Source organism: Ahaetulla prasina, chromosome 14 (genome assembly GCF_028640845.1).
Source record: "Ahaetulla prasina isolate Xishuangbanna chromosome 14, ASM2864084v1, whole genome shotgun sequence".
Lineage (NCBI taxonomy): Eukaryota > Metazoa > Chordata > Lepidosauria > Squamata > Colubridae > Ahaetulla > Ahaetulla prasina.
This window is the reverse complement of record NC_080552.1, coordinates 11,584,701-11,612,596: the sequence shown is the minus strand read 5'-3', so window position 1 is coordinate 11,612,596 and position 27,896 is coordinate 11,584,701. Positions and strand designations below refer to the sequence as shown.

Genomic DNA, 27,896 nt, shown 5'->3' with positions numbered 1-27,896 from the left:
GAGGGGGAGGGGTCTAGCTGCTCCGTTTGCCTGGGCATGGAGCCAGGGCTGGGGCCGGGGGATGCTCCCTCCTCTGCAGCCTGCTTGGGCATGGAGCCAGGGCTGGGACCGGGAGGTGCCCCCTCCTCTTCAGCTTGTCTGGGCATGGAGCCAGGACTGGGGCCGGGAGGCATACATTCCTCCGTGTTCGGGAGCAGATAAGAGGGCCCCGGCTGCTGTGAGAGCGGACAAGACACAACAGGCGTGCATAAGAGCACCAGCGTGCCTACCATCCCTGTCCTAAAGATTCCTTTAATTGTATTTAATTTAATTGTCATTTTATGTATTCAATTCATGCTTATAGTTATATATATTATCTAGTACGTACTCGACAAATAAATAAAATAAAATAAAGTCTACCTAACTTCCTAAAACAGGGATCTCCAACCTTGGCAACTTTAAGACTTGTGGACTTCAACTCCCAGAATTCCTCAGCCAGCTTTGCTGGCTGAGGACTCTGGGAGTTGAAGTCCAAGTCTTAAAGTTGCCAAGGTTGAGACCCTGCACTAAAAGATGCTTTTTCAAAAGGCAACTGGACTTTCTGCTTTTTTTCTTTGAAGACGTTTCGCTTCTCATCTGAAGAAGCTTCTTGGATGACTATCTTCATATTCCAAACTCTTTTGTATTTTGTTTTACTTGTATTTATTTTCCCTTTTGCTTTCTGCGCCTGTTTAAAACACTCCTGGGCAGCGCAGATCCAACTCCAGCCAGCCCCGCCTTCTCCCTCGCCTCCCATTCGCTCCAACGCACCGCGCGGCGTTCGACGCCGCGGCTCCGCCTGCTCCGTTTGCCTGGGCATGGAGTCAGGGCTGGGGCCGGGGGGTGCTCCCTCCTCTGCAGCCTGCTTGGGCATGGAGCCAGGGCTGGGACTGGGAGGTGCCCCCTCCTCTTCAGCTTGTCTGGGCATGGAGCCAGGACTGGGGCCGGGAGGCATACATTCCTCCGTGTTCGGGAGCAGATAAGAGGGCCCCGGCTGCTGTGAGAGCGGACAAGACACAACAGGCGTGCATAAGAGCACCAGCGTGCCTACCATCCCTGTCCTAAAGGTTCCTTTAATTGTATTTAATTTAATTGTCATTTTATGTATTCAATTCATGCTTATAGTTATATATATTATCTAGTACGTACTCGACAAATAAATAAAATAAAATAAAGTCTACCTAACTTCCTAAAACAGGGATCTCCAACCTTGGGAACTTTAAGACTTGGACTTCAACTCCCAGAATTCCTCAGCCAGCTTTGCTGGCTGAGGGATTCTGGGAGTTGAAGTCCACAAGTCTTAAAGTTGCCAAGGTTGGAGACCCCTGCCCTAAAAGATGCTTTTTCAAAAGGCAACTGGACTTTCTGCTTTTTTTTTTCTTTGAAGACGTTTCGCTTCTCATCTGAAGAAGCTTCTTGGATGACTATCTTCATATTCCAAACTCTTTTGTATTTTGTTTTACTTGTATTTATTTTCCCTTTTGCTTTCTGCGCCTGTTTAAAACACTCCTGGGCAGCGCAGATCCAACTCCAGCCAGCCCCGCCTTCTCCCTCGCCTCCCATTCGCTCCAACGCACCGCGCGGCGTTCGACGCCGTGGCTCCGCCTTCCGCTCCGCTTGAGCCCCGCCGCTCGCCGTCGCCCCGTTGCCATGGCTACGCAAGCGGCGCGGCCTACTTTCTTCGGGAAGCCTGGGGGAGAAGTTTACCTGACGAACCGAATCGGCCGACGGGGTTTGTGCAGCAAGCCGTTATGTCTTTCCGCGATCTCCGGAGTGAGTCGAACGGGGCTGGGGATGGGCGGGTGGGACGGTCCGATGTAGAGAGTCCCAAGCGATCTTCCTCTAATTTATTCCGTCATTTAATCACCCGAGCGGGGCGCCATGATCCTCGCGCCCCATTATCAAAAAGGGCAGGGCAGCGTTTGTGACACACACACACACGTTTTGATCCATACAACAACCCTGGCAGGTAGGAGTCCCAGGAGGGCTAAGCATAGCTGGCCTGCAAGAATCATCCCCACCACAGATGGCAGCAAAGAGGCGCGAGGCAAATCCCGGCTCGCTGCTGCCATCTAGAGGCCGCCTGGAGGCATCCAGAATAACATAGATAGACTGTTTTTCCCCTGGAAGTTTAAAGATAATCTGGAGGCCCTTCGTCTCCAGCCAGCGTGGTGGGTGTGTGGGTGTGAGTGTGAAAGAGAGAGAGACAGTGAAAGAGACACCGAGAGAAAGAGAGAGAGATTGAAAAAGAGACCGAAACTGAACGAGAGAGTGAAAGAGAGAGAGAGAGACTGAGAGACCCGAAAGAAAGGGAGAGAGGGAGAGACTGAAAGGGGGGGGGGAGAGAAAGAGAGACAGAGAGAAAAAGAGAGTGAAAGAGAGAGAGAGAGAGAAAGACAAAGAGAGGGAGAGAGAGAGACCTGAGAGAAAGAGAGGGAGAGACTGAAAGAGAGAGAGAGAGAAAAAGACAAAGAGAGGGAGAGAGAGAGAGAGACTGAAAGAGAGGGAGAGAGAGAGAGAGACTGAAAGAGAGGGAGAGAGAGAGAGAGAAAAAGACAAAGAGAGGAGAGAGAGAGAGAGAGAGAGAGAGACTGAAAGAGAGAGAGAAAGAGAGGAAAGAGAGAGAGAGAGAGACAAAGAGAGGAGAGAGAGAGACTGAGAGAGAGATAGAGAGAGAGGTTGAGACTGAAAGAGAGAGAGAGAGAGAGAGAGAAAGAGAGAGAGAGAGAGAGAGAGACTGAAAGAGAGGGAGAGAGAGAGAGAGACCCGAGAGAAAGAGAGAGAGGGAGAGACTGAAAGAGAGAGAGAGAGAGAGAATGGCAAAGAAAGGGAGAGAGAGAGGGAGAGAGAGAGAGAGAGAGACTGAAAGAGACACAGAGAAAAAGAGAGTGAAAGAGAGAGAGACCCGAGAGAAAAAGAGAGAGGGAAGGACTGAAAGAGAGAGAGAGAGAAAAAAAGACAGAGAGGGAGAGAGAGGGAGAGAGACACACAGAGAGAGAGAGAGAGAGACTCAGAGAGACTCAGAGAGAGAGAGAGAGAGAGAGAGACTGAGAGAAAGAGAGAGAGAGAGAGAGACCGAAAGAGAGACCAAGAGGGGGAGAGAGAGAGAGAGAGAGATTTACACGAGAAGGGCATCAGATTTGTAGAAATCACTTAATTCCTAAATTAAATTAATGCGAATACCAATAACTGTCTTAAACTTGCATGCCACCCAACTCTCAACAGTGAAAACGATGAAAAGTGGGGCTCCTGATCTCTGCTTTCTATTGCTTTATTGCTCTCTCCTAGGTTTAATTGTCAGCCCCCCCCCATGTCACTGGGAGTCTCTCAGTTTAATAAAATTGTGATAAATGATGTGTAGGGTACCTTTTGCCTCTGGTACCCTTTTGGCCTCCCTCTAAGGACCCATATCATGAAAAGCTTCTGAGTTGGGAAAAAAATGGACTGCCTTGGATTTTAGTTTAGGTCAGAAATTTTATCTATTTGAAGAAGTGAGTCTCTCTGTCTTCCTGTATTAGAGGGCAAAGAAAAGAAGACACATTTTGGAGGGCGGGTGTGTGTGTGTTGGGATGCAATTATCAGATCAATGCTGGTGTCACATGAAGCTAATATGTTGAAGATTGGATGTTTCACACAACATGTTTAAGCAGGTCAAATAAAGAGTAGAGTAGAGCAGAGTAGAGTAGAGTAGAGTAGAATAGAATGTAGATTAGACTAGACTAGAATATAGAGTATAAAGTATATAGAGTATATAATGTAGAATAGAATAGAATAGAATAGAATAGAATAGAATAGAATAGAATAGAATAGAATACAGAGTATATAATGTAGAGTAGAGTAGACTAGACTAGACTAGACTAGAATATAGAGTATAGAGTATATAATGTAGAATAGAATAGAATAGAATAGAATAGAATATAGAGTATATATAGAGTCTTCGGAGAAGAGCGGTATAAAAATTTGATAAATAAATAAATATAATGTAGAGTAGACTAGATTAGACTAGACTAGAATATAGAGTATAGAGTATAGAGTATATAATGTAGAATAGAATAGAATAGAATAGAATATAGAGTATATAATGTAAAGTAGAGTAGAGTAGACTAGACTAGACTAGAATATAGAGTATAGAGTATATAATGTAAAATAGAATAGAATAGAATAGAATAGAATAGAATATAGAGTATATAATGTAGAGTACAGTAGAGTAGAGTAGAGTAGAGTAGAGTAGAGTACTTCCAGTGGTGGAGCATCCACAACTTCTGGAGGCAAGTTGTTCCACTGGTTAATCGTTCTCACTGTCAGGAGATTCCTCCTTAGTTCTAAGTTGTTTCTCTCCTTGCTTAGCTTCCATCCATTGCTGCTTGTCCTGCCCTCGGGTGCTTTGGAGAATAGCTTGACACCCCCCCCCCAACTTCTTTGTGGCAACTGCTTAGATATTGTAATACAGCTATCATGTCCTTCTTTTGATCAAACTAGACATACCCAATTCCAGCAACCGTTCTTCCTAAATTTCAGCTTTTCAGTCCCCTAATCCTCTTTGTTGCTCTTCTCTGCACTCTTTCTAGAATCTCAACATCTTTTTTTTTATATTGTGGTGACCCCTCCCCCACCCCGAAAAAAAAGACTCTATAAATTAATTGAATAAAAATAAACTGCAGAAAAAGTAGTGGATTGAGGTAAAATGGGGTCTCAATAAAAGAACAAAGTTGTATTGGTTTAGTTTTGTATAGATAGTCCTCGACTTAAGACCATAACTGAGCCCAACATTTATGTGGTTAAGTGAACCATTGCATTTGGAACATTAGTAATATGGTTGTTAAATGAATCCAGATTCTCTGTTGACTTTGCTTGTCAGATGGTGCAAAAATGAATCAGGATTTGCTTAATGACTGGATGATTCACTTAACAATTGCGGTGATTCGCTTAACAACCATGGCAAAAACAGGTGCAGATCACTTAACAGCCTTCCTTAGCAACAAAAATTCGGGTCCCAATTGCCATTGCAAGCTGAGGACTACCTGTATATAGAAGTTGGTAACTGCTAAAAGTACCCATAATAGTTTATGACCCACATCTTAAGACAATGTAAAAAAAGGCCGACATAATTCTGCTTTCCATAAATGGGCAAATACTGCCCATAGCCCATCGCGATGTCTTATTTTTCATACTCATGGTACTAATGCTGAAGCTTATGACTAATTCTGAGTCACCTTTTCTGACAAGCACCAAAACTCTGTTTTCATTACGGAATTCAGCCGCCAGCCTGCTGTTTTCTGCACTTCATTTTCATTTGTTGGCAGGCTGCGCTTCAAAGCATAGCATGCCGAATGATTTCTGCTGTGAAGCCTCTGCCCCTGCTGTCATCTAGTGTCTTTTGCTCTCCCTGGGGAAAAATTCCTTTACAAGTTTGTTGCTTTCAATTCTGTCTTCCCAGCGTTCACACCAGAAGCGGGTTTCAGCAGGTTCTGATCAGTTCTGGAAAACCCGGTAGCGGAAATTTTGAGTAGTTCGGAGAACCGGCAAATACCACTTCTGACTGGCGCCGCCTCCATCTATTCTCTGCCTCCCGAGTCCCAGCTGATCGGGAGGAAATGGGGATTTTGCAGTAACCTTCCCCTGGAGTGGGGTGGGAATAGAATTTTTACAGTATCCTTCCCCTGCCACGCCCACCAAGCCACACCCACAGAACCAGTAGTAGTAAAAAAATTTGAAACCCACCACTGGTGCACACACTACACTAATCCATAATTTGATTTCTTTCCTTTTTGCCTTTACTGCGTTGCTTATTTCCAGCTTTGGTGATTTTTAAACCACAGTTAGTGATGTTCTGGTTTGTCATTTTATTCAAGAAACCAAGATCTGAAACGATGTGCTAAAACCCAGCCACCGAATCAGGGTTTTTTTTAGATGGACAGGCCCAAGGACAGAAGAAAATGATGTTGGGTGTTGCAATGGCTGATATTAAGCCTAGCATTAAATCTGTCGTGTCCCACTCCTCCTCTGACGGCCGGGTCGGGGAAGTCCGTATCAAGCATGGCTGCAAAGCCTCTGCAGCTTTGCCAAAGTCCTATCAGAGTCCTCAGGGCAGGCAGGAGACCAGGATGTGACTTCAGCAATCCAAGTTAGACTTTGCCTGACTCAGAGAATGCCAGAAAGCAGATCCTTTATATAGGCTATGGGGTGTGGCTCTATGACTCAGCACTTATCCAGGCCTGCCCCTCCCTTCCTTTTGCTGACGTCGCCTCTCTATTCTCCGGAAGTGAGGATCTCTCCAGCCTCCAGCTGTTGATAATCTTAGCTCATGACTGGCTTCACATTCTTCAGGTTCAGATGCTGTGGGGGAGGGGTCTAGTTGCGCCGTTTGTCTGGGCATGGTGCCAGGACTGGGGGCTGGAGGCACGTCAGGCCATTCGTCTTGCTCGGCCTGTCCGGGCATGGTGCCAGGGCTGGGGGCTGGAGGCATGCCAGGACTCCTGTACTATCAGCGTCCAGCAGGAGATAAGAGGGGCCTGGCTGCGGCCGGGGGAGCGAGCGAGGCACAACAAAATCCTACCCCAATAATTTCTCTGGTGAATTCCTGTTTGTCCGGTGCAAGCCATTATGATCAGTCTCGAATAGACAAAGACAATTACTTGACTGTCTACCACCTATATTACAGAAGTGTGATGGCTCACTTGGTTAGGACATTGGTTTGGAAGTTAGGAAGTCCGCGTTTGAGACCCAAGTGCTGCTGCATGGCAGAATGAGCTCCCGTCATTTGCTCCAGCTCCTTAATGGGGAGATGGAAGGAGACCCCACCTTCCTGGCCATCTCCTGGGCAAAGGTGACGTCACTGACTAATCCTTTCAATGCAGAAACACTTTAAACAGTGCCTCCAACAAGAAAAGCATGGGATCTCTATTACAAGAATCTCCAGAGTGCTTGTCTTCCCCTGGGAGATAAGACTTCATGGATCTTTGAGAAAGGTCAAATTTATGTCGCTTGCAACTATGCATTGATTCCAAGCTAGGCCCTCGCTTGATCCCTTCTTCCAACCTATCTGGCGATTTCCAAGCATTTTTAGAGAATATATGTGAATTTATAGGTTTGTAGTCCATCTTTTTGTGTACAGATAGTCCTTGACTTACAACCATTCATCCAGTGACTGTTCGAAGTCATGACGATGCTGCCAAAAGTGACTTAGGGCTGTTTTGCACAACTCTGACTCTTGCAGCATTCCCATGGACCCGTGATCAAAATGTGGACGCTTAGTAACTGGCTCATACTTATGACCAGCGTCCCGTGGGGTCACGTGATCACCATTTGCAACCTCCTGACAAGCAAAAAATCATGGGGGAGCCAGGTTCGCTTAACCACCGCGTTACTAACTTACAAACTGAAGTGATTCGCTTAACAACTGTGGCGAGAAAGGACGTAAAATGGGGGCAAAACTCTTTTAACAACAGTCTTGCTTTGCAATGGAAATTTGGGGCTCAATTGTGGTCGCAAGTCCAGGACTATCTGTGCCCTTCATGAATATCTCTTAGTAGCAGAATATCCAGTGCAGTTTTCCCATTCCAGCACAGAAGACAATTAAGATGTAATGAATTTATTAAAGGTTTCCTATTTATTTTTTTGCCAAAGATTTTACTGAGATGATGAGGGCTCTGGGCTATCCCCGACTTATCTCAATGGAGAATTTTCGGACTCCAAATTTCATGCTGGTTTCAGAAATACTCCTTTGGCTGGTGAAAAGGTTGGTACTTAGTTTTAATTTGAAAATAAATATCAGCAACTGCACTCACAGTTCTTGTGAAATGCTTGGAACTTTCTAAAAGAGCTTAAAATTGAAGTTGAAGTATTCTGAAAGATTTCCAGTTGAAAAAAAAAAAAGGTTGCAACCAAAATATCTTCAAAGCTTTAAAAAATATTGATGCTTGATTTTCCGTTTATACCATCCGTTGTTTCTCTGTGGTAGTTCAAACATATTTTTTGAGATTAAACTATCTTTCCTTAGTTTGTTTTGCATTTGAAGTTAAACATCAGAGGAATTTTCTTCTAATGAATTAAAAAGATTGGTAAGATATATGGAGCCGGGGGGGGGGGAAGCGGAGTTAAAATTTGTTGTGTGTTTTGTAAACAAAACATTTTGGTGATACACAACCTAAAATTACTGGGTTATCTGCATTTTCAAACTTCACAGTTTCAGGACAGTCCAGAGGTCCTGCAAAAATTGCTACTTAAATTGTACTTTGCAGCAGGACAGAAGAGGGGAACTATTAAATTCACATGGAACAGTTACATAAACTAAATTAAACTAAATTGAAATTCAGTTAAGTTTATTTTTTGGACTGGCCCTACCCAGTTCTCATCCCATGTTCTTTTTGTGTGTGACACCAATCACACCATGAGCCCTGGTGGGCCAGTGGTTAAAAATGAAGTATTACAGGCTAACTCTGACTACAGTCTGGAGTTCAATCCTGACTGGCTCAAGGTTGACTCAGCCTTCCATCCTTCCAAGGTCGGTAAAATGAGGATCCAGATGGTTGGGGGGGGAATAGACTGACTCTGTAAACCGTTTAGAGAGGGCTGTAAAAGCACTGCGAAGTGCTATATAAGTATAATAATATAATAATAACAGAGTTGGAAGGGACCTTGGAGGTCTTCTAGTCCAACCTCCTGCCCAGGCAGGAAACCCTACACCACTTCAGACAAATGGTTATCCAACATATTCTTAAAAATTTCCAGGGTTGGAGCATTCACAATTTCTGCAGGCAAGTTGTTCCACTAATTAATTGTTCTAACTGTCAGGAAATTTTTAAGTTGCTTCTCTCGTTGATTAGCTTCCACCCATTGCTTCTTGTTCTACCCTCAGGTGCTTTAGAGAATAGTTTGACTCCCTCTTCTTTGTGGCAGCCCCTGAGATATAAGGCGGCTCTCATTTCTCCCATAGTCCTTCTTTTCATCAAACCACACATACCCAGTTCCTGCAACTGTTCTTCATATGTTTTAGCCTCCAGTCCCCTAATCATCTTTGTTGCTCTTCTCTGCACTCTTTCTAGAGTCTCCACATCTTTTTTACATTGTGGCGACCAAAACTAAATGCAATATTCCAAGTCTTAAGTGCTATTGCTATCACACCACTCAAAATTCAGATGTGGTCCTTAGCCCGTAAAACGTTATATGCTTCTGCCTTGAAGATTAGGCAAAATAGATTGCTATGATTCAGTCTGGGAATTGTTCCAGTAAGAACTCAAAAATATGTCAAAAGAATTTGCTTTCTTTTAGAGAGACCTGTAATTTTCTTTGAAGAGCAAAGGCAGCTTTATGCTTTATTCAGTTCCGAATTTAAAATAGTCTTCAGGTGACTGTTTCCTCCTGCTCTCTGCGGTGATACTAAAGGTTAGCATGAAAGTCTGTAAAATTGTCCCAAGTACAGTAGCCCTTGACTTATGACCACAGTAGGGATTCATGCCCTATTTTACAACTTTTTTTTGCCATGGTTTTTAAGTGACTCACATGGTCGTTAAGTAAATCCAGCTTCCCCCATTGATTGTGCTCATTGGAAGCCAGCTGGGAAAGTTGCAAATGGAGATCATGTGACCACTAACCCCTCCCCAAGACTCTGCAATTATCATAAATACCTTTTCCCCGAAAATAAGACATCCCCTGATAATAAGCCTAATTGGGCTTTTGAGCGCATGTGCTCAAATAAGCCCCCTCCGAAAATAAGCCGTCCTCAAAAATATTTAAACGCAGAGCTGGAAATCAGGTAAGATGGCAAAAGGAGTCCTGTCCTGCTCCATGCGCCCGAAAATAAGACGTCCCCGAAAATAAAGCCAAGCTCTTATTTCGGGGTTCAAAAAAAATATAAGACAGGGTCTTATTTTCGGAAAAAAACGGCATATGTACTGTACTGCCAGCCATTTTGAGCAGCTCAGAGTCACCTGAACCGTGAGATGGGTGGCAAATAAATTTGATAAATAAACAGCTGTAACATAAAGGAATGTAAACATTTCAGTTCAGATAAATGCAAAGGAGATGCTGGGGCACCTGCTTCATTCTACATCTGTTTCCTTTTGCAGATGCTTAATTCTTTTTTCCTCTTGAACAATTTCATTAGTTTATAATATAGCAATAGCAATAGCATTTAGACTTATATACCACTTTACAGTGCTTTACATCCCTCTCTAAGCGGTTTACAGAGTTGGCCTCTTGCCCCCAACAATCTGGGTCCTCATTTTACCCACCTCGGAAGGATGGAAGGATGAGTCCACCTTGAGCCAGTCAGGATCGAACTCCTGGAGTGAGCAGTGAATTAGGATGCAGTACTGCATTTTAACCACTGTACCACCATTATAGAGCATACAAAGAAAATACAAAAGTAAATACTGTATTTTTTTAGAGTATAAAAACCTTAGTTTTTGGGGAGAAAAATAGGAATAATGCTGATTGGCAGGTGGATGGGCCTCCCGGAATACTCCCAATCAGCTGTTCCAGAGGTGAATTTTAGCAACAGGTTCCTTGGTTGTTAGCTCTGTGCCCTGCTTTTTTTTTTCCTCCTTTTTTTCTGCCTCTGAAACTTCCGAAACTCTATTTCAGAAAAAACTTTTTTTCTGCCTCTGAAAGCCTCTGAAACAGCTTCAGAAAAAAAGCCTCTGAAGCTCTGTATGGGGGCTTCTTTTCTGAAGCTTCGTTTCTGATGCTTTTTTAGCCTCTAAAACCTTTGTTTGAGAAGCTGGGCGGGGCTACATTCAGAGTATAATAGTCACCCAGATTTTCACCCTCTTTTTTGGGGGGGAAAGGTGCATCTTATACTCTGAAAAATACGGTAGTAGGGAAAGGAGAAGAGAAGAGAAAAGTGGGGGGACGCAAGGGGAAAACAGAAAAAAAAAAGGCACTGGCTTCCGACTCTCTTTGGTGCAGTAGAATAAGGCACTAACCTCAAACCTCAACTTTTTACTTTTACATAACGTTATAAACTAGCCATTTCTATAACAGCAAATCTATCTAATTGGTTAAAATGCTTCATTCTGTGTCTATTTCCTTTTGCAGATACGAGCCTCAGACTGATATCCCTTCTGATGTTGAAACAGAGCAGGACCGGGTTTTTTTCATTAAAGCTGTTGCTCAGTTTATGGTGAGTTTATTTATTTAATGTCCCTGAAGGGTCAAATACAGAATATGAAATTCAGTACCAGAGTGCTCTCCAGTTAATTTTTGAATGAAAACACTTCAGATACACACACACACACACACACACGAGAGGGGGGAGAGGGAGGGAATTAAAATAGACTTGTGATTTGAAAATTAGATCTCAATTCTCTGGCTGAAGCTGAAGATAAATTCTGAGACTAATAATGTTGAAGGCTCTCTTAGTATAAGATGAGTTACATGGAAAGGGATGCAATGGGTGTGTTGAATTCCTGATGACTTGTCTGCCTGGGGTAGAGATTGCGTTCATCATCACTCAGGTAGGCAGGCTGGTAAATAGTACTGGGGAGAAGGAGCATAGTATAGAATAGAAATTGAAAAGAATAACAGAGTTGGAGGGACCTTGGAGGTCTTCTAATCCAACCCCCCCTGCTCAGGCAGGAAACCCTACACCACTTCAGACAAATGATTATCCAACCTCTTCTTAAAAACTTCCAGTGTTGGAGCATCTGCAACTTCTGGAGGCAAGTTGTTCCACTGGTTAATTGTTCTGTTAGGACATTTCTCCTTAGTTCTAAGTTGCTTCTCTCCTTGACTAGTTTCCACCCATTGCTTCCTGTCCTGCCCTCAGGGGCTTTGAAGAGTAGCTTGACTGCCTCTTCTTTGTGGCAGCCCCTGAGATATTGGAACACTGCCATATTCCTTCTTTTCACTAGACTAAATCACCCCATTCCTGCAATCTTCCTCCGTTTTTCTTGTTCCTTGTTCCTTCTTTTCCCAAGTTGCATTGAGAACTTTAGGTCCCTCTGTTTTGTGGCAGCTCCTGAGATATTGGAAGACTGCTATCATGTCTCCCCTAGTCCTTCTTTTCATTAAACTAGACATACCCAGCTCCTGCAACCATTCTTCATGTGTGTGTGTGTGTGTGTGTGTGTGTGTGTGTGTGTGTGTGTGTGTGTAGTGATCACACTTTAATAGATCCGGGTTGCATTGTGGATCTTCAAGAGCTTTTGAAAGAGCAGGATCCTTTTAAAATAAGTGATCCCATTAACAAGAGTTCTGCAGCCTTTGCAAAAAAAAAAAGGGGAGGCCACGTGGTATGGACAAAACTGATGTGCCAGTTAACTGAAGAACTGATCAACTGTAAATTTCACCCCCGGTGAACTAAAGCAATAAAATTCCTGTGCAGAATTTCTCTTTTGGTTAATTAGGAACTTGCTGGGGCGTTTGCTACGTTGGGATGAATCACTGCTCAAGCATTCTTTTTCTTCCCCGTTAGAATTATAGGATCTCGCTGAAAGTACTTCCATTTTGGGATAAAACATATTTGATGTATTATTAGGATATAGGACTGGAATCAGAAAAGCGGCATTCAGCCACAGAGACATCTCCCCTGTCTTTGGGTCAATTATGATTTCAGTTCAACCTATCTCACAAGTTGGCTCATGCAGCAATAACATTGGAGAAAAGGTGGCCATGGATGCTACCTCAAATTGTCTGGAGAAGAGACAAATAAACGTAACACATGAATACATCAAATTAAAAAAATGGCTCCTTGCAAAAACATATTCGAAAGTAGGCTACAGATCCCAGAAATTGTGGCACCTAGCCAGAGGGCATGTAGGACATAGAATAATAGAGTTGGAAGGGAGGTCTTCTTGTCCAACCCCTTGCCCATGCAGGAGACCCTATACCAGGGTTGTCAAAACTTGATTTCATTGCGGGCCGCATCAGGGTTGCGTTTGACCTTGGGGGGGGGGGCTGGGGGAGGCGTGGCCAGCTTGACGTCACTCGTGTCGGGGATGTCTGTGGTGGCCAGAGCACTCTGCCAGTGAAAATGGGCTCCCATTTTCGGCTGCGATGGCCTCCTGCAACCCTCTGCCAGTGAAAACGGAGCTCAGAAGGGCTGCACACAGTCCTCCCGAGCTCCGTTTTCCCTAGCAGAGGCACTGCGGGCCAGTCCTTCACTGTTTCCAGGGTGGCCATGTGGGCCAGATCTAAGCATTCCACGGGCCGAATCCAGCCCTCAGGCCTTGAGTTTGACATCCCTGCCTTATATCTGTCGTGTCCCACACCCCCTCCGACGGCCGGGTCTGGGAAGTCTGTATCAAGCATGGCCACGAAGCCTCTGCAGCTTTGCCAAATTCCTGTCAGAGTTCTCAGGGCAGGCAGGAATCCAAGGTGTGACTTCAGCAAACCAGATGAGACTTTGCTTGACTCAAGGAATGCCAAAAAGCAGATCCTTTATATAGGCCATGGGGTGTGGCTCCATGACTCAGCACTTATCCAGGCCTGCCCCTCCCTTCCTTTTGCTGACGTCGCCTCTCCATTCTCCGGGAGCGGGGATCCGTCCACTGTAACTTTCCGTCCTCCTGATCTGCTGCCGGCAATTCTAGCACGTGGCTGGCTTCGCGCTCACACGCTGCAGGAGGGAGGTTTGTTTGCTCATTCCTGACATTCTGTCCGGGCATGGTGCCAGGGCTGGGGGCTGGAGGCATGCCAGGCCGTTCCTCTTCATTATCAGACTCTGACTCAGATAGCAGGAGATGGGAGGGGCCCAGCTGAGGAGTGGAGGGCGGGCGAGGCACAACAATATCATTCCGGACAACTGACCATCCAGTCTCTCCTTGAAAAATCTCCAGTGATGGAGCATCTGCAATGACCTATTTTAATTTCCTGAGTTGGAAATCGTTTGGGAATTCTCTATAAATAGCTATGAACCGCTTCATCCTCAGATATAAACTTACATGGAGAGAGGTCGATGAGCATTCATCTCTTCTTCCAACAGGCCACCAAAGCTCACATAAAACTCAACACTAAGAAGCTTTACCAAGCCGATGGCTATGCTGTGAAGGAGCTGCTGAAGATCACCACGGTGCTCTACAACGCCATGAAGAGCAAGGGGATGGAAACCACAGCTATGGGTGAAGAAGACGTCGGCAAATTCAAATTTGATCTGGGTTCCAGAGTAAGGAACTTTGAATTTCTTCTTTTATGCGCCGGAGTCTTTCCTTTCCTCTTGAGGCTTAAAGCATCAATTAAGTGACACGTAAGTTCCTTTAAGGGACACGGTGGCTCAGTGGCTAAGACACTGTGCTTGTCGATCAAAAGGTGGGCAGTTCAGTGGTTTGAATCCCTAGTGCCTTGTAACGGGTGAGCTCCCGTTAGTTGTCCCAGCTTCTGCCAACCTAGCAGTTCGAAAGCACGGCGTTGAGTCATGCCGGCCACATAAATACGAAACGTCTTCGGACAGCGCTGGCTCTTCGGCTTAGAAACAGAGGTGAGCGCCGCCCCCTAGAGTTGGGAATGACGGGAAAGCGCATATTTTTCACCTTTCCTTTAAAAATGGATTGAGTCTTGTCCTACGTATAATCATTGAAGTATGCATATCCTGCATCTCTTATCCATCTAACCACACGTTCACACAACCTTTGTTTAAAGAGACCGATTTTGTTTTAAAAGGCTGATTCCCCCCCTCATTTGGAATAAAACAGCTGTGCATGCAATTGTGGAACTGCAAGGATGGCGGAAGATACAGTATTCTCTTTCCAGAGCTACTGACAGAATCCAGTAAACTTACTGACCTCCGTTTATGCCTTGTGCTAAGCATAGATTACTGACCTCCAAGGCAGGGGTGCTATTCAGCAGGTTCTGACAGGTTCTGGAGAACTGGTAGCGGAAATGTTGAGCAGTTCGGAGAACCGGCAAATACCACCTCCGGATGGCCCCAGAGTGGGGTGGGAATGGAGATTTTGCAATATCCTTCCCCCAGGAGTGGGCAGGGAATGGGGATTTTGCAGTATCCTTCCCCTGTCACGTCCACCAAGCCACGCCCATGGAACCGGTAGTAAAAAATTTGGATTTCACCACTGATTCAGATCCATTGAAGCCCGTGCACAAATGATTACGGTTATTCATCTGCTTGGAGAACATGCACTTCCAAACAGACTGCCCACCTCACTATACACTTTAGTTGAAAGCATCCCCTCTCCACTCCTTCCTATTAACCCCTTTTGGAAAAGCAAGCTCTGATTTCTCCAAATGTCCGTTTAGATCAGCGATTTGAAGACAGCCAGGCAGCTCGCTTCAGAAATCACTTCGAAAGGAGCGTCGCTGTATGACTTGTTGGGCAAAGAAGTGTCGCTGAGGGTAAGTCTACAAAGAAACCTTTCGACGGTCCCTTACTTGCACCCAAAAACGGTTTTCTATTTTTTAAGATTTCTAGGCACGCGACACCCAAAACGCGGCTACTTTTCAGTAACCCAATCTGTGAACATTAATTTTCCTTAACTGTTGTCCCAAAGGTGCTTTTTTTACAAAAGGCATTTTGGATTTTCTGGGTGTTTTCCTCTGAAAATGTTTCGCTTCCCATCTAAGAAGCTTCTTCCAATTCTTCAGAAAGACTAGGGGTGACATGATAGCAGTGTTCCAATATTTAAGAGGCTGCCACAAGCCTACTTTGAACCTATTTTCAAAAGCACCAGAAGGCAGGACAAGAAGCAAAGGAAAGAAGCAACTTAGAACTAAAGAGAAATTTCCCGACAGTGAGAACAATTAACCAGTGGAACAACTTGCCTCCAGAAGTTGTGGGTGCTCCAACACTGGAAGTTTTTAAGAAGAGATTGAACAACCATCTCTCTCAAATGGTATAAAGCATAAAGTATAAAGCACTCCAGACCGAGTGCCCAAAGTGCGCACACGTGCAAGCGCACCCTGACCCCTCAAATGCAATGAACACGCGGCCCCCTGCATGCGCCCTGCCCCTGCGCATCTGTGCATGCCCCCCCCCACAAGCCTCATGCCCCGCACGCGCCCCGGCAATGCACTCGGGCCCCTGCATGCACCCCTTCCCCCGCGCATGCGCATGAGGCACCCCTGCACACACCCTACCTCCCATACATGTACGGCAGAAACCCAAAGACCAGCTGGCTGGTGGGAGGTGCGCATGAATGGGCAGCAGAGCTGAACTGGGATGACATCTCTTGTGCTCTCAGAGAGGGTGCTGCGTGCCACCTCTGGCACACATGCCATAGGTTCGCCATCGTGGGTATAGAGTTTCCTGCTTGACCTGGGGGTTGGACTAGAAGACCTCCAAGGCAAGGGGTGAAAGCCAGCCGGTTCTGACAGGTTCTGGAGAACCGGTAGCGGAAATTTTGAATAGTTCGGAGAACTGGCAAATACCACCCCTGGCTGGCCCCAGAGTGGGGTGGGAATGGAGATTTTGCAATATCCTTCCCCTGCCACACCCACCAAGCCACGCCCACAGAACTGGTAGTAAAAAAAATTGGATTTCACCACTGCTCCAAGGGTCCCTTCCAACTCTTTGTTTATTCTGTTAAACAAAAAGAATCAATAAAGTCCAGTTTTTTTGTTTGTTTTTTTATTTGCATTTATATCCCGCCCTTCTCCGAAGACTCAGGGCGGCGTACACTGTGTTAAGCAATAGTCTTCATCCATTTGTATATTATATACAAAGTCAACTTATTGCCCCCAACAATCTGGGTCCTCATTTTACCTACCTTATAAAGGATGGAAGGCTGAGTCAACCTTGGGCCTGGTGGGACTTGAACCTGCAGTAATTGCAAGCAGTTGTGTTTATAACAGACTGTCTTACCAGCCTGAGCCACCAATTGCCTTTTGGAGAAAGCATCTTTGGGACAACCATAACTTGGATGATTGAGACTCTCCGTAGACTCTCCTTTATTGTTCTGTGGTTTTCCACCATTCTAGCCCTGTCCATTTTCAAGTGACATGGGTTCCCTTCTGCCTCTTCCACATTTCATCCTTCTCAATCATGTGCTGAAGAGTAGAGATGTACTTGGGAATTCTGAGGGTTTGTAGTCCACACATCTTAAAACCTGTCAAGGCTGAGAAACACTTGCTCTGGTGCAGTGGTGAAATGTAAAATTTTTTTGCTACCTGTTCTGTGGGCGTGGCTTGGTGGTGAGGGGGGTCATGTGACTGGGTGGGCGTGGCCAACCTTTTTTTAAAAAAAAGTTTTTAGAGCATTTTTACTACCTATTCGCATGAACCGGTAGTAAAAAAAATGCTTTAAAAAAAGTAAAAAAAAAGGTTCCCACGATCGCGCGGCGCAGCTGATGGACAATCAGCTGTGCCGCATGGTCATTGGAAACTCTTTTTTTAAACTTTTTTAAAGCATATTTTACTACCTATTATCAGTAGTAAAAAATGCTTTAAAAAAGTAAAAAAAAAAGGTTCCAACGATTGCGCAGCACAGCTATGATTGTCGGAACCTTTTTTTTTTAACTTTTTAAAGCATTTTTTTTACTACCGGTTTGCCTGAACCTGGAGCGAACCGGTAGCATTTCACTCCTGCTCTGGTGGGAGAGGATCTTTTTCTGTCTCAAGAATACCCAGAAGTTCCTTCTGCCTCATTAAGGTCAGCAGAACATTTTGCAAGATAAAAGCTCACAGATCTCTTGTGTGAAAATCGCTGAGAAGGATTACATAAGCTTTTTTTTTAAAAAAATGTTCTCTTCCTAATGATCAGTGCTTTCCCCCCCCCTCCTTCTGCTTTCTGAGCAATTAATTAAAATTAAGACGTGGAGCTCCTACCAAGGCAGGGATGTTCAAGCAGAGTTATTATTGCTCTCTGCAGAGCTTCTGTTACTGATCGAGTCTTCAGCAGCCTCAGGCATGGTCGTATTAGCAAAAATCCATGGAATGCATCGTGGGGATAATCCTGTAAATATTAAAAGACTTCCGACATAACACCCGGCTCATCATCCTTGTCAGGCAGATCAAGAGGAGTTTTCCTACATTTTGCATTGTCCTTGAGGAATAAATAACTTTCTTTATCTGCTGGGGAAAATAAATAAATAAATGATGTACTGTATTTTTCAGAGTATAAGACGCACCTTATTCCCACCTGAAAGGGGGTGAAAATTTGGTTGCGTCTTATACACCGAATGTAGCCCCTCCCACCCACCAGCCCCCACCCTTTGGCCTCTGCCTCCCAGCAATTTACCTCCTTGCAGAAAGAAGAAACAGCCCATTTCAGCTTTAGCACAGCCTAATTAGCACGAGTTGATTGGCCTCCCGACTCTCAGCTGTTTCAGGCTGCAGGGATTGATTGCCAGTGCCTATTGCTGCATGGCTTCTGCTGCTTGCTGCAAGGAGGTAAATTGCTGGGAGCAGATTTTTTTTTTCTTGTGCTAATCAAGCTATGCTGAAAGCGAAAATGAAAGTAAAGCAGGCTGTTCGCTGTTTGCTGTTTGTTGCAATGAGGCAAAATTGCTGGGAGGCAGAAGCAGATTTCTGTTTCTTGTTCTCCTCACCAAAAAAGGTAGGTGCCTCTTATACTCCGAAAAATACAGTAGTTTGGAATATTTCTCATTTCATATGCAATCAACCTTTTCTTCCATCGACGCTCTAGATCATTAAAGTCTGGGCCTTTTATTTTTGTCTCCATCGGAGCCTTTGCATGTTGAATTGATTTCCCGCAACAAGAGACATTATGGAATAATAATGTGATTAAATTGTCATTTTTCATCTGAGACAGCGCAAGGGCGGAATGTTCAATGCCCAGGTTTCAAATGTTTTGGAGAACAGATTGCGGGGCGTCTGTGGCAGGTTTCACACCAAGGGTTGATTGATTCTCGGAAGACCTTACAATGGTGCAGCTCCAAAGCACCTGAAGGCAGGACAAGAAGCAATGGGTGGAAACTCATCAAGGAGAGAAGCAACATAGAACTAAGGAGAAATTTCCTGACAGTTAGAACAATTAACCAGTGGAACAACTTGCCTCCAGAAGTTTGAATGCTCCAACACTGGAAGTAGTATAGGGTTTCCTGCCCAAGTAGAGGGTTGGACTAGAAGACCTCCAAGGTCCCTTCCAATTCTGTTATTCTGAACCTGTAAATTCTTTTTTTTTTTATAAAAAAGTTTTATTTTTACATTCACATCCAACAACACATCCAATGTACAGTCATATACAATTAGTCGGGCTTGCCCAGTCACCACCCCCTCCTTTTAACTCTCTTCCCTCTTCTACCTTCTTCTACTTTCCAGACCTTCCTCCCCTTCTCTTATCTACATTCTGCCCTCCCTCCACCCTATACCTTCCTTCTCCCTCTTCTCTCCCTCTTCTCCTCTTTCCTACCTCCTACTCTCTCCTCCTTTCTCCCTCCCCACCATTCTAAAATGCTGAACCTGTAAATTCTAAAAGATGAGAATTAACACTTGGGGGCAGGGGGTGTGTGTGAATCTTTATTTTGTATTCCTAGGTTATAAGGGGAAAAATAAATATCAACTTGAAACAGATCTTACACTTCACCGGAAAGTAATTGAGATGTTGACAGTTTCCCATTCTTCCTCCAGTACTGGTGCGGCATGAAATGTTAGCTATGCTTTGTGGCATTGAGAATGAAATCCACTCAAAGCTTGATCTGCTTTCGAAATACAAGAGTCCGGAACTACAAGATATTATTCTGTGCACTGTTTCTTGTCATATGGGTTGTTGTTTTTCCTAGGGAATAATTCAAGGCATTAAATATATTTTCTTTCAAGACAGAATGCAATGACACAGGTTGTTAGTAGAAGAGAGGCAGGGGTGAAATCCAGCAGGTTCTGACAGGTTCTGGAGAACCAGTAGCAGAAAGTTTGAGTAGTTCGGAGAACCGGCAAATACCACCTCTGGCTGGCCCCAGGAGTGGGGAGGGAATGGGGATTTTGCAGTATCCTTCCCCTGGAGTGCGGTGGGAATGGAGATTTTGCAATATCCTTCCCCCAGGAGTGGGGAGGGAATGGGGATTTTGCAGTATCCTTCCCCTGGAGTGCGGTGGGAATGGAGATTTTGCAATATCCATCCCCCAGGAGTGGGATGGGAATGGGAATTTTGCAGTATCCTTCACCTGGAGTGGGGTGGGAATGGAGATTTTGCAATATCCTTCCCGCAGGAGTGGGATGGGAATGGAAATTTTGCAGTATCCTTCCCCTGGAGTGGGGAGGGAATGGGGATTTTGCAATATCCTTCCCTTGGCGTGGGGAGGGAATGGGGATTTTGCAGTATCCTTTCCCTGGAGCGAGGTAGGAGTGGAGATTTTGCAATATCCCTCCCCTGCCACGCCCACAGAACTGGTAGTAAAAAAAATTGGATTTCACCACTGAAGAGAGGCGATCTGAGCAATTTGGGGGTTGTGTGGGGTGCAGGGAGTCACTTGCTTTAGGTAACTTTCTGATTTTGATTGCATAAATTATTATAGTGGAAAGATTATGACCTTTCAGTGTTCCTTAGTATTAAAATGGCCATTAAATTAGCCATTTAGGACATCAACCCCAAAACTGCTGCTCCTCAGAAGTATGAGACCTTCAAAGAGGTGAATTAAATGTCAAGATTCGGTTCTTCAGGCATACGGACAAGCGTTGAATTCCCACCAGTCTTCCCTCCAAGGTGTTGTTTTCCACTTTGACGATCAATTTTATTTTTCTCCTCCAAATTGGTCCCTCGTTCCCCATATAGTTTCCTTCAAACCTGGTGGGCTCCAGATGTGTTGAGACTAGAATTCCCTCTGGCCAGGCTGGGTCTTGGTTCTGTTTCTTTTGCTATTCGCTTTCTTTCCCAAATGCGTAAAGGCCCAATGCCAATCTCTGTGGAATATTTTGAATTTATGTTAATTGCTTTAAAATGACTTTCAGCTTTAGCTCATCAGCGGTAATGCTAGGTTGATGCTCCTCTGATTTCTAATGAGTGGATGTTGCAGAATAACATAAACCTAGCCTCCTTGACAAAATACTACTTTTCTAGGTTCTCCATTTAGGCAAGAAAAAGAAAATGCACAGGTACAGTATAGGTGGCACCTTGCTCAATAGTAGCAACTGTGAGAGGGATCTTGGAATCCTAGTGGACAACCATTTAAATATGAGCCAGCCGTGTGCTGCAGCTGCCAAAAAAGCCAACACAGTTCTAGGCTGCATAAACCAAGGGATAGAATCAAGATCACGTGAAGGGTTAATACTACTTTATAATCCCTTGGTAAGGCCCCACTTGGAATACTGCATTCAGTTTTGGTCGCCATGATGTAAAAAAGATGTTGAGATTCTAGAAAGAGTGCAGAGAAGAGCAACAAAGTTGATTAGGGGACTGGAGGCTAAAACATACAAAGACCGCTTGTAGGAACTGGGTATATCTAGTTTAATGAAAAGGACTAGTGGAGACATGATAGCAGTGTTCCAATATCTCAGGGGTTGCCACAAAGAAGAGGGAGTCAAACTATTCTCCAAAGCTTCTTGTCCTAAGGGCAGGACAAGAAGCAATGGGTGGAAACTCATCAAGGAGACAAGCAACTTAGAACTAAGGAAAAATTTCCTGACAGTTAGAACAATGAATCAGTGGAACAACTTGCCTCTGGAAGTTGTGAATGCTCCAACACTGGAAGTTTTTAAGAAGAGATTGAACAACCATTTGTCTGAAGTGGTGTAGGGTTTCCTGCCTAAGCAGGGGGTTGGACTAGAAGATCTCCAAAGTCCCTTCCAAGTCTGTTATTCTATTTTATTCTATTTATTAATAGTAATAATCTATTCATTTTTGAGCATGGCTAATCCTCAATTTATAACCATCCGTTTAATGAATAGTTTGCTTAACTCTTAAACTTCAGAAATGAATGCTACTGCCAGGGTAGAGCTGCAATGTAATATTAGAGCTCTTATTCTCAACTATGATTCTGTCAGGATTTTTACTATAATTCTAATAACACTCCCCTAATTTGCTTGCAATGGGCATTTCCTGCAGATAGAAATGTTTTTCTTACATCTGTGTGATACGCTAAGAAAGTATAGAAGATTTTGCATGTTCAAAGAGTGCTCTCTGCCCGTTTGTGATTTGGCCAATCAAATTAAGATTCAGGAACTATAATCCTCCATTTATTATTCCGAAATTCTCGCTGCCTGTTGCTTTGAGCTAACTTGTCCGCTGAAGTTGCTCTTGCAGGGACTTTCTAAGAGAAAAATCCCTGCAGCTGTAAACAGATTTCACGACAAGAGTAAAATAAAATATCCTAACAAAGAATGCCTCTTAACAGCCAATACAAGCAACTCAAAATTAACCAGTCGCTACACGTGAAGCAAGGTGAGGCAGGATTTGGTTGTGCGTTCTGTACTTCATCGATGGATGTACTTATTCATCCACTTATTGTTTTTTCTACGGCCATCAATTCATCCTGACTCTTAAGCATCCAAACAAGAACAATCACCAAAATAATAGCTATCAAAACAAACAAAGCAAATTGGCAGCCAAGGATGCTAATTCAGAACCTCACTCCAGAATCTAGTTCACTGCCTGTGGGGAACGGCCAGGTTTTTGAGCCTTAAAAAAAAGGGCTAATAAGATTGGGGCCATCCAAACCACATCAGGATGGGGGTCAAGCTGTTCCACAACCACAACGTTTGAAAAAGCCTTGAGATAAACATGTTTTACTTCATGTCTTACATATGGTCAAGCATGTGCCAGAACCACGCAGAGGAGATGGCCTCTGGCAGTCCTTCCCATATCCTCTTCTAGCTAGATTGCCTCCATTTATCATTTTAACAGAGGCAACACGATCACATATGCCAAAAGGAAATCTCTGCGATACATTTAGGATTAAAATTGGCAATCTGTTTGAAGGTATGGTAAGCCAGGGACACGCGGCGGCTCAGTGGCTAAGGCGCTGAGATTGTCGATTGAAAGGTCGGCAGTTCAGCAGTTCGAATCCCTAGTGCCATGTAACTGGGGTGAGCTCCCATTACATGTCCCAGCTTCTGCCAACCTAGAAGTTCGAAAGTAGGTAAAAAATGCAAGTGGAAAAATAGGGACCACCTTTGGTGGGAAGGGAACAGCGTTCCGTGCGCCTTTGGCATTGAGTCATGCCGGCCACATGACCACGGAGACGTCTTCGGACAGCGCTGGCTCTTCAGCTTTGAAACGGAGATGAGCACCACCCCCTAGAGTCGGGAACGATTAGCGCATATGTGCGAGGGGAACCTTTACCTTTACCTTTTTATGATAAGCCAGGATGGAAGGGGTAGCGGTTGGGCCAGAATCTGAGATTCAGAAAACTGTCCTGTTTTCTTTTTATTTCTGTCCCTCAAGCAGCCAGTTGGTGGGAAGGAAGCCGTTAGCTTTTATCCGAAGTCTGATTTCAAAGGAAGTTTGAAATTAAGCCAAGACTCTGGATTGTCCACATCTGATTCTCCAAAGCTTCAGAGAGCAGGACAAGAAGCAATGGGAGGTGGGGGTGGGAGATCATTAAAGGAGACCCAACCTAGAATTAAGGAGAAATTTCTTGATAGCGAGAACAATTAATCAGTGGAAGGGCTTACCTCTGGACCTCCATCAGTGGAGGTTTTCAAGAAGAGATTGGACAGCCATTTGTCTGGAATAGTATAGGGTTTCCTGCTTGAGAAGAGGGGGTTGGACCTCCAAGGCCCCTTCCACCCGTGTTATTCTATGTTCTGTGTTCTAAATCAGACTAGCTCTTTGAACTCTACCCAGAGTGTTCAAATGGCACAAGAGGATGATGGATCTGGCTTGTGAAATTACTTTTTCAACTCTTCCCTGGTTCCAGCTGAAAAAATAATTTTAAAACGACATGGCAAATAATGTGCTCTACAGCAGACAAAAGTCCCATCGTTATCATCTACGACTACACTGTCAGTCGCAGAGCAGTATCCCGTTGCTGAAATCGGGTGATTTGTGATTCCCTGCATGATTTGTGCTGCTTTTCGCGTTGCTGGAAGGCACTTTGGCTAAGTTACTGTTGGAAGAAATACCCTTCTGGCTTCAATTCCAAGTGGGGAGAAAAACACTGGAAACATGGTGGCTGATTGGTGGACAGGACCACAGGGTAATAGGTCCTGGGCAAAAAGTACATGGTTGAGAGAGAGATAGAGAAAGATATTTATACCCTCTGTTGGGCTTTGAATTTGAGCTTGTATTCTGATTGGTTGTCAGACTCCCATGGGGCCATGCAGTGGTAACTTTGTAGGTTGTCTTTTGAGTCCCAGGCTTGGTTGACTCTTGCTGAGTGATGATGTAATGAAGGGGCTTTGAGCAATTCCTACTATGGCTCTGCCTGATGGAGGTAGAATAGACTGGCCCAGGCCTTAATGGCCCATTGACAAAGGTGGTGGTGGTGGGGCTGAGTTTCTACCTCCCTTTTAGGGGAAATATTCTGCCCTTTTAATATTTCCTAAAATATCTCAATTTTCCTAGGAGAGGAGCGGGTGCTAATTTCCTACATAACTTTTCATAATTTTATCGAGAGTAAAGGCTGCTCTTTGCAAACACGCATGCGATCTCTCCTTCGGTCTTTGCCCGCTGAGCACTAAACGGATTTTCTTCCCTGCATTCAACGAACGTCTGATCTCTTGCATTCCAGTCAACCCATCTAAGAATCTTGGGGGTCTCTTTGTGACTGTTAAACATATTATAGCAGAAAATATTCCTGGAGGATGTTTCCCTGTCTCTCTTCATATGCTAAATTTCTCCCCTTAGCAAAATCCCTGCCAGGAATTGAATGAAATGCCAAAGCTTTCAGCTGGTGTGCTATAGAAACAGCATTGAGCCTTCAGAATGAGTAATGGACCACAGCCATTTCTTTGACAAATAACTTAGTTTTAAGTTCAGAAATAAATAAATAAAAAATCGGGAATGGAAGACAGTTTCATTGCGAGGGCTGAGTACATTCAAGATTTCAGAATTAAAACCGGGTAGCATCTAGCTACAGATTAACAGAGTTGGAAGGGACCTTGTAGGTCATCTAGTCCAACCCCCCCTGCCCAAGCAGGAGACCCTACACCATTTCTGACAGATGTCAATCCAGTCTCTTCTTGAAAGCTTCCAGGGATGAAGCTCCCACAACTTTCAAAGGCAACTTCTGTTCCATGGGTTGATTGCTCTCACTGTCAGAAAATTCCTCCTTATTTCTAGGTTGAATCTCTCCTTGTTCAGTTTCCATCCATTATTCCTTGTCTGGCCTTCAGGTGCTTTGGAAAATAGCTTGATCCCCTTCCTCCTCTCTGTGGCAGCCCCTCCAATATTGGAAGACTGCTATCCTGTCTCCCCTGGTCCTTCTCTTCACTAGGCTAGCCCTGCCCAGTTCCTGCAACCGTTCATTGTATGTTAATTGTATCTTTGTTTATTAAAACTGTACAAACACAGAGGCTCTCTCTTTTACATAAACCAAAGGTCACCTGCTGTCCACCTCATGCTTTATTATACAGGTAGTCCTTGACTTACAACTCCAATTGAACCCAAAATTTCTGTTGCTAAGCAAGACAGTTGTTAAGTGAATTTTTTCCCATTTTACGACCTTTCTTGCCACCGTCGTTAAGCGAATCACTTCCATTTGCAAGTTAATCCCACGATTGTGAAGTGAACCTGGCCTGCCCCTTTGACTTGGCTTGTCAATAGGTCGCAAAAGGGGATCATGTGACCCCCCCAGGACGCTTCAGCCGTCATAACTATGAAACCAGTTGCCAAGCGTCTGAATTTTGATCACGTGACCATGGGGACGCTGCAACGGTCAGAAGTGTGAAAAACAGTCATAAGTCACTTTCTTCAGTGCCGTTGTAACTTTTAACGTTCACTAAATGAACTGTTTTTTAAGTCCAAGAACTACCCGTAATGCTTCTTATAATGATGGAATCGCAGCTCTTATTGCTTTGTTCAGGAAACCACGGTTAGTAAAACTGTGACTTAATTAAGATGCATTCCCAACCGGTGACTTCTAAAATGATTCGTGCTGTGACATATGAGCCTCCTCTAAAAGCCAGGGGAATATATGTTACACTTCTGTCTTTTGGCCCATCTTATTTTAATAAAGCATCATTTAAATCGATGTTGACGGGCTAGATTTTTTTTTAACTGTTAACAAAAAGATTACACAAAGAGGGTTGCCAACTTTGAAGATGTACGATAGCAATTAAAGCGAGTTTTCGGCGCTTCACCGTACGTTTCCTCCTTCGGAAGGCTTCCTTCATGTGGGGATCGATTCTCTTTCTAAATCCAGGGTTGCTGCCAAGAAAGAAAAAACATATTTAATGTCCCTAACAGTATCTTTCTGGTTTTTGTCCTTGTTTGCTCTTTTGTTTCATTTTGTTTCTTTGTCTTGTTTCCCCTCTTAAGGAACTGAGAACAGAAGCAATTGGAAGACCTTTGGAAATCAACGAAACCGAGAAAGTGATGCGCATTGCCATCAAAGATATTTTGGTAAGGATGAGGGGGTTTTCAACCCAACGCCTTTGTTAGTCTGTAAGTTGCCTATTTTTTGCTGTATGGATAGTCCTTCGACTTACAACAGTTCATTTAGTTGTTTGTCGTTTAATGAGCCCGTAATCCCTTGCGGGGTGGAGTCGGGGTAACTGAATGGAACTAGCTGGTTTTTTTTTTTGTTTTTACATTTATATCCCGCCCTTCTCCAAAGACTCAGGGCGGCTTACAGTGTGTAAGGCAATAGTCTCATTCCATTTGTATATTTTTTACAAAGTCAGCTTATTGCCCCCCCAACAATCTGGGTCCTCATTTTACCTACCTTATAAAGGATGGAAGGCTGAGTCAACCTTGGGCCTGGTGGGACTAGAACCTGCAGTAATCGCAGGCTCTGTGGTCTTATAATAGGCTTCTTAATAGCCTGAGCTATCACGGCCCTTTACTGGCCAGATGCCCTTCCTGTCATCAATGCGGAGTTTTATTCAGCAGAGATATTCTCATTGTGCCCAGAGAGAGAAATATCAGCCTCTACCTAGGATCGAACTCACAGCCTCCTGATTATGAGGCGAGAGCTCCACCTCTAGGCCACCGCACCACTCATACAACAGTTCATTTAGTGACTGTTCGAACTTACAACAGCACTGAAAAAAGTGACTTTACGACCGTTTTTCACACTTAGGACCGTTGCAGCATCCCCGTGGTCACGTGATCGAAATTCAGACGCTTGGCGACTGACTCATATTTACGACGGTTGCAGTGTCCCGGGGTCATGCGATCCCTTTTTGCGACCTATTGACAAGCAAAGTCGACAGGGTAGCCAGATCCACTTAACATTGTTACTAACTTTAACACATGCAGTGATTCACTTAACAACTGTGGCAAGAATAGTCGTAAAACGGAGCAGAAATTACCTAACAAATATCTCACTTAGCAACAGAAATGTTGGGTTCAATTGTGATCGTAAGTCGAGGACTGCCTGTATAAATCACATGTGTTGAAAAAAAAATTAATAATGAAAACCATTAGATATTGCAATTTCTTTTTTTTAAAAAAAATCTCACTTACGGTTTTAATCAACTAGTCATCCACCTAACCTCTTGGGATGCGAAATCTGCAACCTTCATTATAATAAAACGGCCCTAGATTGTGTAGAAATGGACAGACTTACATTGAAGAATAGAATAGAATAGAATAGAATAGAATAGAATAGAATAGAATAGAATAGAATAGAATAGAATAGGACAGGAATAGGACAGGAATAGGACAGGAATAAGAATAGAATAGAATAGAATAGAATAGAATAGAATAGAATAGAATAGAATAGAATAGAATTCCATTCCTAATTCCTAATTCCTAATTCATATTCTATTTCTTTTCTAATTCTATTTCTTATTCTATTCTATTCTATTCTATTCTATTCTATTCTATTCTATTCTATTCTATTCTATTCTATTCTATTCTATTCTATTCTGACTTTTTAAAGATGGTTTTCCCATATCTTCCTTCTCGAATTTACCTCAAGGAGCTTTTTCGT

General features: G+C 44.0%; 1 protein-coding gene across 4 annotated transcripts in view; it reads left to right on the top strand.

The window, feature by feature from the left end:
* The first annotated feature begins 1,635 nt into the window (after positions 1 to 1,635).
* Positions 1,636 to 27,896, top strand: part of CLUAP1 (clusterin associated protein 1) — a 57,730-nt gene continuing 31,469 nt past the window's right edge. For 2 of the 4 annotated variants that reach the window (XM_058157551.1, XM_058157549.1), the window contains exons 1-6: positions 1,636 to 1,791; positions 7,645 to 7,756; positions 11,056 to 11,140; positions 13,943 to 14,122; positions 15,208 to 15,303; positions 26,279 to 26,362. In XM_058157551.1, the coding sequence (XP_058013534.1) occupies positions 1,770 to 1,791; positions 7,645 to 7,756; positions 11,056 to 11,140; positions 13,943 to 14,122; positions 15,208 to 15,303; positions 26,279 to 26,362 (579 nt within the window). In that variant the 5' untranslated portion in view covers positions 1,636 to 1,769. The remainder of the gene's footprint in view (positions 1,792 to 7,644; positions 7,757 to 11,055; positions 11,141 to 13,942; positions 14,123 to 15,207; positions 15,304 to 26,278; positions 26,363 to 27,896) is intronic. The other 2 variants (XM_058157547.1, XM_058157548.1) reach the window with 2 other exon arrangements.